Below are 11,241 nucleotides of genomic sequence, written 5' to 3' on the forward strand. Positions count from 1 at the left end.
TTCGTCACACTACAAGATTGACTCTCTTTTATATTTTGGTGATAACTGACAGACAATGAAGCAGAGGAAGTACCGGAAAGTTCTCCAGTCCCAAGCAGCCATAGTGAGCATGAAAGTCGAGTATCATCACGAAACAGCCCAGTTAGTAGGTTAGTAACTTTGTCATTGAAAGATTTATTTTGATTCACTATTCTATTATACTGCGTTTATTTTTGTTGATAAGTTAAAGGACATTTTAACTTCATGTCTATTTAACTTCCGAAAGCATTTTTGTCATTTGTGTTCACAGTATACCAAGTGAAACAAGTGCAAGAGATGATGCTGTAATAAGTCCCTTGCCAGATGAGACCCTCAGGCATGGAAGCCCACCCCAATAAGTGGAAATCGATTTGCTGAAGAACACACAAATGATGTTTCACCACACACAACTCCACGGATCACACCAGGCGGAGATCACAATCATACAGAAGAAACGGCTCGTGGATCCTCTGCAGGTCAGACCCCTACTGAAGGTTCTGCTGTGGAACATGCTCATTCCTCTCCCAGGGCTAGTCCCGTGGGCTCTGTTCTAGAGACTGTCGCAGTTCCTGTCACGGATACAAATACATCAAACCGTGCAGAAATGCATAGTGGTCGTGAAACCAACACTCCCCCTCCGAGACAAAGTCCTGCCGGATCAGTACACAGCAGTTCCTTGTTTTCATCTGGTTTACCAACTCCAATTATGTCTCCAAGAGATCGCTGCCAGTCTGCCACCGGTATGCCATCCGCCTCAAGAGGGAACCCTCTCGGATCTATACACGTTCAAACGCAGCTTCCATTAAGACCCCAGAGCCTAGGTGGCTCTGTAAATCTCACTGACATGGTCCCCATCTCATCAGACTTGTTAGTAGCTCTAAACCCTTCATCACAGCAAGAAAGTCCGCGGATACCCATTTCTGGTGCAGAGGGGTCTCAATCCCCTCCAACCATGAGGCGAAGTCCTGCAGGCTCCATTCATGAATCCAATGTCCAACTGCCAAGGGGATCTGGAGGGGTTGATGATTCCAGCAGACACTCGAGCCGAAGGAATACTCCTGTACTTTCCGTTCATAGTGGATCTGGAAGAGAAGCTAGCCCTTTGGTAGCTCCACCAAGGACTTTACCTTTGAGTGACGGTGGAAGTGGTAATAGCACACCCCTAGCTCACAGTCCAAGGCAAAGGACATCAGAAGGAGGGAGTCCGACTCAGTTTCTCATTGAGGCGATTTATACACCGGCTGCTGAGTCAGGTACATCGCCATTGCCAACTGGTTCAGCAGTGGCAGCTCCCCTTGTTACGCCATTAGCAAGTTCAATGGGAGACCAAAGAAAAACCAGCACGCCTGTTGTGGAGGATCCAAGACGTAGAACATCAGGAGATGAAAGCACATCGGAACGTATTCCAAAAAGCGATCGCAATCCACCTTTAGTCCCTTATAATGGTGCTGCCTCGATACCGCCTCATTTATTGCCTTCATCAAGTTCTAGGACAAGCCATCGAGAAAGCGAGAATAGTACTCCTGTCCTGGACCGTTCAATTCATAGAACACCAACACCAGGAAGCCAATCGGAATTTTTAGCAGAAACAGCTCGCAGACAAGGTACGCCATCGGTTGTTTCTCGCCATGGATCGATATCTAGCACTCCTCCAGTACTGCCACAAACAAGCCCAAGAGCAAACAACAGAGGCAGCGAGAATAGCACTCCAACAGTTCGCAGCTCAGGGCATAGAAGGTCAGGAGCAGGGAGTCCATCAGAACTTCTCGCAGAGATAGCCTACAGGCGAGGCACACCACCAGTTTCCATGCATGCCTCCCACGGCAGGAGCTCTAGCAGGCAAAGCTCGGCTTCGTCTGTCCACAGTCGACCTAAGCATTCACCTCTCTCGGGGTCAGTTTTCTCCCCCATTTCCCTCGGCGAAATCAGCCATTCCAAAGAAGGTAAGTGCAATTCCGCCACTGTGGAGATGGACAGCGCGGACCATCTTTAGCGGGAAATACAGCATCCAGAGATAGAGGCTCTAGAGCAGAAAGGGACTCGCTCACGAGGGATTTAAGGCAAAGGACCACAGAGCTTAGACAGGTGTTTCAGTCCAAAAAATCAGGACCTATGATACAGCCGATTTGAGGCATTGAGGTAGGTTTATTTCAAGCTGTGCCTCATTCTAATTGGGTTGCCAAAAGGAATTTTGGATTTCCAAAAAGAAGTTCCCTACGTGATCTAACATACTGATTTCTGTAAATGGGATATTAATTAGTCGATACTACAGTTTACTGTCTGTGGAATTTTTCAGTCATAATGTTTACTCAGAAATTTAGTGAACTAGACTCTTTTTTTGTTCAGACTGTGGCCAATCTAACCAAACAAGATGACGAGAAAACACGCGAGCTTGAGCAGACAGTGCAGAATCTCAACCGAACCATCCGCGAAAAAGACGAGGAAATAAGCTCACTACAAGAGTCCACAAGGACACTGCAGCGAACAAATCAGCAGTTGAAGGAGGAACTGGAGAGTTTGAAAACTGTTAATGAGCTGCAACTTGATGACGTGAAAAGAATCAATACAGATCTCGAAAAGGAGGTTAGGAAACGTTTTGTGGAGTGTATCTATCTGTGGAATTGCGTGTGGAAGCCATCTTAGCTCTCGGTGCATTGCTGTGATCAGGTAGAGCCTGGATGTCACACGCGGCTAACGTTTTACAGGGGGAAACTTATCTAATTTTGCTGTTATAAGGGCTTGAAAGAGCTGGCAAGTCCAGATCACTAAAATCCCAGCCCTTTGGAAAGTAATTCGTCTCAAGAGAAAAACATACATAATTATTTATACTAGTATTGGGGATTATTAAGGATGGAGAGCATTTATACTCGTTGATCATTACAAACAAGAACAATTTGGACTTCAGTGGTACAGCACTGTCACTTTCCTTTGTTCAGTTGATGTGAAACATCGTACTGCTGTAAAGGCGGGGCAAGAGAGGATAAAGTGACTCACTTTATTCTCTCTTGGGCAGGGTTACTTTTGTAAGACACCTCACTTGTTGAAGTCATTAGGTTACTGAATCGCTAAAATCATGGTTGTTTTATCTTTAAGTTGACAGTTACACGGCGATCTTTAGAACTCAAGCAAAGCTAAACGAGGGAGGGAGGAAGGAAAGGTAATAGCGTTTGAGCAGCACGTACAGCGACTCCAAGAAGAAAAAACAGATCTTCAAGCAAAATTAAAGAAAGCCAAGAGGGAGATTGAAACGATGAAAGCTTTGGGTAGCTCAAGACTAGGCAAAGCCAAAAGTGAAACAGACCTGTCCAGAAAATTTGACAAATACACCGCAGTCGATGAGCATCGTTACAGAGATCCACGATCCTCAAGAACAGTTAACTTTGCCACCACGAGTCGCCCACTCTTCAGCGCTCGGAAGCACTCGGCTTAGTTCGTGGGATACGAATAACACACGATCGGCCGACATTGAAGTGTCGTCTCCTGTGATAATGAACGGTCACGGTTCACTAAGGCCCGACACTAATCCTGGCTCTTCTTATACGTTTTTCCGGGATACGCTCCCACGCGAGCCATACAGCACCAGGACTACAGTACCAAGGCACCGCATAGGTTCCCTGGGAGAAGAAAGTGACATGTCGGATGATCTAGACCACGGTGTGGGTTACCTCACTGCAAACCCAATCAAAATGGCGCCCACAAAGCCCTGACTCGTCAACATCGTCTGTTGTTTCCTGGACCGCGATTACAGCACAGATGAGTCAAGGTCGCCGAGAGCCAGCGCTTACAACCAAAGTTTGTCTCTCTATCGTGATGATAGAGGTAGTGGGCGTAGAGCAAGGCCGCACTCGTATCACGGTGGTAAGTGAATGAATGATTGTAGTTTTTTGTGAAGAAGTTTGCACACTAACAACAAAGACGATGAATAACACTAAAATTGACTCGTTAGAGTCGCTCTCTTTTTAATCACAGTGTTTATGTTTTCCATCATAACCTCAGGAATCTTGGACAACCTGCACAGCAGCGAAGGCGGAAGTACTTCACTTCATCAACGTTATGGCGGTGCGTCAAGCTCCTCTACTAATGCGAGATTACTCACTTCAAGTCCTCACCCTCCCACAGCCGGCGCTTCTCGATCAAAACTCTTCACGAAGCCTTTTGCGCCGACTTCATGTGAAGATGTCCAACTGGGTATGGGAGTACTGGTGACTAGGTCACGTGGACAGATTGCCCGTGGAGTAGTGAGGTATGTCGGACTGATACCAGGCCGCAAAGATACATACATCGGAGTGGAACTGGACCAGGTCAAGGTAAGTACATATTGTCATGAGGACACATGCAAATGGACTTCACCTGAGATATCTTTCTGACCTGTTTTTCTATGAGCTCTGAACTGGCCAGAAAATGTTCCATTCAAACAGTTGACTCCAAAACCGCGAAAACCTAAAAGATCACGCCTTGTTCATTCCCGAAATCGAACTTAAATTTCCTTTACGGGCGATAATGATTCTGAAACGTCACCTCTGTAATCGGGCTGAAATTTCCTATATAAACACAATAATTTTTTTCTCCGTTAATCAGACCTGAACTTGGTGGCGGCACTCATGTTAGGAGGCAGTTAACATTTGTGTATTTTCTCACGAGATTACAGCTGAGATTGGCATTTTACAGACCAATGAAAATTGTAGAAATTTACTTCACAATGCTCCAGTTTATAATGATAAGATGCTGTTTGTGTATGTAGTGTGTTCATGGTGTCAACTTTTTATCTTCGTTACCATTTTATTTAGAGGGTAAACACGATGGATCTCTTGATGGAAAGAGATTATTTACCTGGTAAGTGCGAACTGAGAGAGTGACTACTCCTTATATAAGGTTCCCTTTCTTTACATTTTCAATTATATTCTAATGAATTCGCTGCCGAATTTTTCCTTCGGGCTCGTTGAACATTTTACATCCTGACATCAGTGTCCATATTCTCCACACTTTTCTCCATGCATTTCCTGAGGTGCTTGCAAGGAGAATTTGATAAAAAATCAATGACTTCTTTGGTTGGTGGTGATTTTGTTTATTCTCTTTCAAGAGTGATATTTTAAGGAGAAGTTGAAAGCCAGTTAGGGGTTAATGGGTTAAGACAGCATGTCAGTTTTTTTACGCTGGTTGAGTTTGGTAAAGCTGTTATGGTGGGGGTTAAAATTTTTTCTATTTTTCCTTTCTTCAGTAAACCAAACCAAGGCATCTTCGTCGCCTTCAACAAAGTAGTCATGTGTTATGGTTGAAGGTTATACGTAAAAGCTCTACTTGTTTACTGCGTGTACGAAGAAGCTGGATTGTGACTTTTGGAAATGAGGCATCCTGCGAAGAACCTTTTAATCAGCAAGGACAATTCCATTCAAGATACATTACATATTTACAACAGATTTTTTCTTCGTGTCCCAAACATAAAACTACACGATCATTGTGTTTTATATAATTTTTTAGTGTTGTTAAATGCAAACTTTTAGTATTTATTTCTAAACGGGTGTTTTAAAAATATGTGATGTGGTATTAAGGCTTCCTGAACGCCGAGAGGGTCTTACCCTCTCACTGATGTTTTTTTTGTCCAGCTTCCCCGCCCGGCGTTTAGTTTTAAATAAGAACACGCCAATTTCATCTAGGAGAAGGCCTCGTGTTCGGGGCTGTCTTATACAATAAGACATCGAAGGAAGTTATAGCATGGAACGTGAGTCCGTGTGTATGCATGTAACAGGTGACTAACGTAGCTAACAGACTTTCTTGCACGATTGGTTATCAGCGTAGATTCGAATGGCCGGGTAGGGAAGAAGTGAAACCTGAGAGGAGCATGAAAGAGTCGACCAGACTAGTGAAACAGTCTTATGGGAGGAATCCTGAGAGATACCTTTTCAACAAGCAGGGAAACCTGGTATGGGTGGATTTCTTCGTCAAGTTCTCCCTTTGTGTGTGTTTGCGTCATACATTTGTCAATACTGAATTTACCTGGGACGCCCATGGAAATTTTTACTTTTGTAGCCAGAAAATCATTTTATAAAGTTTCCTTTTACTTGTAAATTTACTGACAGGTTACCGGAACGGGCAATGACCCCATCTCAGCATTTATTAATGACGAGTTTTACAGCGTGTTGACATTTGACCTAACTTTTAAGATGCTGATAAGTCAATATCGTACATTCGTGGTATAGAGGTATGTTACATACGTTGTAGGAATCACCTTCAGCTTAACGTGTTTTACTGCTTGTAGACTGTAGGAAGGCTACAGGTGTTTTCCTTTCGTTCTTATTGGTATAGTGTTTTAATCTATACTTAAGCTCGAACGTGTTCAAGTATTTTCACTTGTTTTCGATTTTTAGAGGGAGCTATCCTTAAAAATCGATAGACCGCCCGCAGCATTTCGCTATTTTTGTGTGTTCGCCTTTTTTTTTTTTTATCTGTTTGTTCCATGAAAAGATACAAGGGCGCAATGAGGAGAACTATAATGGGGTTGAAGGTGGGAATAATGACGAGATTTATTTCTCGCCCTCCCCACCCGGACCCTCAATCTCACTTACTGGTTGGTGGCTGGTTCTCGGTGTGTTATGTTGTCAAGGTTTTCCATAGTGGTTTTATATCCAAAGCGGACAGGTATTCATTTTAATGCAAATAATACCTGCTATCTTAACTTGTATAATAGAAAGGTTAAAATTAAGTTCATGATTATAGGTTTGATTGTATTTATTTACCCAATAATAATAATAATCAGTCTATACTCCCAATTGTAATGATTCATATTAAACCGTGACATTCTGATTCTGTGCCCATGCTAAAGACAGTTCATTGCAAAGAAATGGCAAGTTTTTCCCAGCCTCCAATACCACCCGCTTACGATTCTCTCGTCAGGACCCAGCGTGTAAGAAATTCTGGTTAGTGTGTTTGTTCCATACGCCACTGTTCAGCTCAGGTTAGTAAAGGTTAGGTTAGCCTTTGTATCATTTTATAGGAGAACTGCACCCAACAAGAAGACACAAATTGTACAAATGGGGTGAGCAAGAGTTTACCTTACCGAAATAATTGTGTCACTCGCTAATTTTCATGATGCTCGTATGAAGCTCTTTTTTCCCGATCTGTCAAGAAATTTAACAACGATAGTAGGTCAATAGGAAGGAAAAAAATTCGTTCAAAAGGTCGATGACGGCAGGCGCTCTTCGAGTGTCAGCGGTTGCGATAATTAAGCAGCTGTATATTATGTAATGGTATGATTATATAACAACCTTCGTAACAACAAAGATGGCTTCCCAAATTCCCGGTATATTCCACTGCATTTTGTCGCGCACTTATAGAAATAAAACATATGCGATGTTACAAGGCTACTTCTTATTTACCAAAAAATACCGTATGCTATGTACCTGGGAACGGAGCATCAAGGTAAAGGACTGTTATCTTCTTTTGGGAGTAGATTGGAGCGCCACTGTAATAGATGTGCGAGAAGCTTATCTGAAGCTCGCCAAATTATATCACCCGGATTGTGGAAGAAACACGGCTGATGCAGCAAAATTTTCAAAAATAGAACATGCTTATAGAGTGGTCATGGAACATGTAACAAGTGCGTCCCAGAAAGGCTCAGAAGTAAGCGATCAAGAGTTCGAGAAGGAGATATTTGATATTCATCACACGGCACCACAACATAGGTACTGTCTTCCACCAACTGTTATCAAATTTACAAACAACGAGTGGGTAGATGGAGATCTTTTAGCAGCAGGAGGGGGAAGGTCGCTTATTGTCAGCTCAGCTAAGTTCATGTCTCTGAGACCTTCAAATCATTCCCCAACCCTGTTTTAGACAAAATGTTTTTTTTTCCACTTCTTTGTCGATATAATCAATATAATTACCCCTTTTTTCGTTTAAGACTAGGAAGGGTTGTAGGTTTTGAACTCAGTAGATGTAAGTCGTCCTTTCACGAGCGTGGGTCAAAGAAAACGAATCTGAGCCTCTTTAAAGCATCGCACCTCACACCAGTGGTTCGATTCCCTATGTTGACCGTATGATTTTTGTTTTTCCCACGCTCATGAAAAGACAAGTAGCCTTTTCTTTTTTTCCGTTTTGTTTTGTATACGTTTTGAAGTAAAGCTTCATAGGGGGAAATGAACTCTTCTCAGGGCCAGGTGTCGCTAGATTTGATCTACATTGCACTTATGAATTTTTGTCTTTTATATGAAAGTTTCCGGGGGCAAAAGTCAAAATAATCTGACAAATCTTCAGTTCAAGAAGTTCCTAACATCTTCTATCTAGCCAAATGGATTGAGAGGTCCACTATGGTTGTTAGCTGGATGTTTTTCTCATTAGTCTTCAGTTCAACTTCAGTGACCTACTTGCAATTAGATGAGTGGTTTGTTTGTAGACAGGACAGTAACATGAGAGTGTCCCCCTCACACCATAATCCTCTAGGTCTCCACTCTTTGCATTGATATTACATTCATCTTGGAGGAAGTTGATCGCAATTTTTTAAAAATAAATCAAATTCCTCCACTGGAAAGTAGAACCCAATTTGCCTTGCTTCCAACCAATGGCTTTCATAGCTTAGTTATTAGTTGCACCTAACTAATATCTGGGAGGCACAGGTTTAAATCCTGTCAAAGTCTAAAATTTTTCAGGCTTCTTTCCTGCAATTGCTCAAATTGCAGCTCACCTGCAAGAATCATTTATTTGCTTGATTTTTGACTGCTGGTCAAATGAAATTTATTTCATCAAAAATTGTGATCACATTCATCGTCACCCTAAATAAGGCTTTGATGAAATTTTTCTGGTAGTCTATCACTTGAGTTATTTCACCTTTTCAATTTGATTGTAAAATTGATTTTCAGGCAATACTTAGAATATGAGGGAATTGGATTTGGCTCACCCTCCAAGAGACAGAAGCAGTATCAACAGCACCGTGTGCAGAGAGCTTCAGACAAAGTGATTGATCATAAATATGGGCACTTGGGAGAGCAAGAAACATCCATTGCAGAACCTGAAAAGAGGGCTATAAGGAGATCAAAGCACTCCAAGGTCATTGACAGACTAGTGGAGGACCTCATTCAGGAGGCCATGTCCAAAGGAGAATTTAAAAACCTAGCAGGAAGTGGAAAACCACTTAAGCTTGAGCAGGATGTCTATATTGGTAGGTAACATACCCTTGATTAGATTGGTAACGAGTTGCTTCTATGGATGTTGTGCCAATGTAGTAGATGATTAGACAGCAAAGAAATCTTCTGGTATCAACCCTTGATGAAGGTTGTGTTTATTTGGGGTTGGAATCATGATTCATTCTCAGTCATCTCCATAGCATGGCAGCCACTGTTGCTGGTATAAGATTTGAGATATAATGGTCAGGGAGAAAGATTCAGATGGGGACTTCTCCAAACTTCCTTTCCCATCTTTTCTTTCTTTCCCACTCATCCCTTGCCATGTGTTATCCATGTGTTATTAATACAACCTGGCTGGAGTTATTTTAGTTCTAAATAAATTATTTTGCAGGCCTCAAATATTTTATAATATGTAATTGTAATTTTTAGGAAAAGGGGTCATGTCATCGTTTTCTTAATTAATATGTCAGTCAATTATTTATTATCTTCTTGAGTGCCCTTCATTCAATTTAATTACATACACAATTTTTTTTTCATTTACATGATGCTTTCAGATTCAACAACTCGAAGGCTCAATAAAGTATTGATCGATTCAGGATTTGCACCCGAATGGATTGCGCTTGAGAAAGAGATCAGACTTGATATTGAGAGACACAGAGAGAACCTTTTGCAGAAACGAAAGAAACTGGGACCTAGTCCTTTGACTTTACTTTCAACCGATAAGTGGGAGCGTCATCTTAAGGAATTTCACGACAAGTTGCGGGACACTAATAAAAAAATCGATAAATTCAACATGATCGTACCCATTCTAAATAAACAAAAAGTTCACGCAAACTTTCATAAGGAAGTCGATAGAGTCGTCAAGAATTATGGATATGGAATAATGGAATCTAACGTCGAAGATCCTCGCAAAGACGCCGGTGACGAAGAATCTGAAAGTTTTACCTGGAATTTCCTCCAGAAACTTCTGGGAAACTACAAGATCGGGTTTCTGGAAAGATTCACCGAAAGCGAAAAGACGATAAAATAGTCAGAAACCATTTATTTAAATACAATTTTTTGATATTCGACTGTCCGAGGTAGGATGACCCTGCGAGATAGCTGGCATAGAAAGGGAAGAAGAGATGAAAAGTATATTGAGGGCGAAGAGCATGAGAATCATGTTCGTCGCTCTCAGACCCTATCGATTGTGAGTAGCACTTTGTGCCCCCCGCGCGCTCAATATATTTTTTACCGTCTCCTCTCCCTTTACATGCCGACCAAGCGAGCTTTCATTGGGTAGAAACTTTGTTTTATTCCTGTCATCGCTTAGCCTTGTGCGGGAGAACCACGGGCCCATTCCTCTTCAAAAGTTACAGCCACTTTCGTGCCCAGGGTACCGATGCCCTTCCAAAATGGGAAAAGTAGCCTGGGGATGAGGATGCCTCTAAATCAAAATGAGAGATAACCGAACCGTTTGTCACGTTCGCTAGCTTATCTCTTCTTTGTTCTTTCGTCATACCACTATCATGCCGGTCGGTATTATTTTTTCAATTAACTACTCGATCACAAGAGCAAACTTCATAACGAAATTTGGAATTGGAATAAATATCAAACAATCGCGAATTACTTTTTTTTAACATGGTTCATTTCTAAAAACAAAAACAAAAAAAGAGAAAGAATATTAAGGCTTGAAAAAGTGCGGTAAACATTTTCCGCGGATCATTTTCGATCATCTGCAGGAAACGTCGAAGACAACACCTGGATTATTTCAATGACTATTCAAAGCTTTCCCACAGTAATCTTACCTTCGGCCAACAAATGCGTTATCGTTAGAATTATCTCCACGGCCTCTAGTGCATGGATTAGCAGATATGAAATGTGGAAAAATAATTAAAAGTTATAACCCAAGTAGGAACAGTCAATGAAACCGCCAACAGGCATTAAAATTTTTTGATATTCATAAAAAGTACTTTACACGATTTTCAAAAAAAGTTCAAATTTTCTCAGAAGGTGTTCTTTTTTCGATGATATCAACTACTGATATCGTCCTTGAAAACGCCACTTACCGCGAGTCGCATTACAAAGAACAGCTTTGAATAATTGCCTGTGTCGCCATCAAAAACCG

General features: G+C 41.7%; 1 protein-coding gene and 1 pseudogene across 1 annotated transcript; both read left to right on the top strand.

The window, feature by feature from the left end:
• Positions 1–6,759, top strand: part of LOC131793685 (serine-rich adhesin for platelets-like) — a 13,342-nt pseudogene extending 6,583 nt beyond the window's left edge.
• A 535-nt stretch (positions 6,760–7,294) lies between these two features.
• Positions 7,295–11,191, top strand: LOC131793648 (dnaJ homolog subfamily C member 28). The gene is made up of 3 exons (XM_059111091.2): positions 7,295–7,697; positions 8,871–9,169; positions 9,689–11,191. Exons 1-3 carry the CDS (start codon positions 7,297–7,299, stop codon positions 10,162–10,164), a joined length of 1,176 nt encoding a protein of 391 aa, XP_058967074.2. The 5' UTR covers positions 7,295–7,296; the 3' UTR covers positions 10,165–11,191.
• The last annotated feature ends 50 nt before the right edge of the window (positions 11,192–11,241 follow it).

Source organism: Pocillopora verrucosa, chromosome 9 (assembly GCF_036669915.1).
Source record: "Pocillopora verrucosa isolate sample1 chromosome 9, ASM3666991v2, whole genome shotgun sequence".
In the NCBI taxonomy this organism is placed as follows: Eukaryota; Metazoa; Cnidaria; class Anthozoa; order Scleractinia; family Pocilloporidae; genus Pocillopora; species Pocillopora verrucosa.

Bases quoted from the DNA above. Each gene is read 5' to 3' on its own strand.
- LOC131793648 (XM_059111091.2), top strand. From the start codon at position 7,297: ATGGCTTCCCAAATTCCCGGTATATTCCACTGCATTTTGTCGCGCACT. The intron at 7,698-8,870 runs GTACTGTCTTCC...ATTGATTTTCAG, and splicing joins CACACGGCACCACAACATAG to GCAATACTTAGAATATGAGG. The intron at 9,170-9,688 runs GTAGGTAACATA...TGATGCTTTCAG, and splicing joins TGAGCAGGATGTCTATATTG to ATTCAACAACTCGAAGGCTC.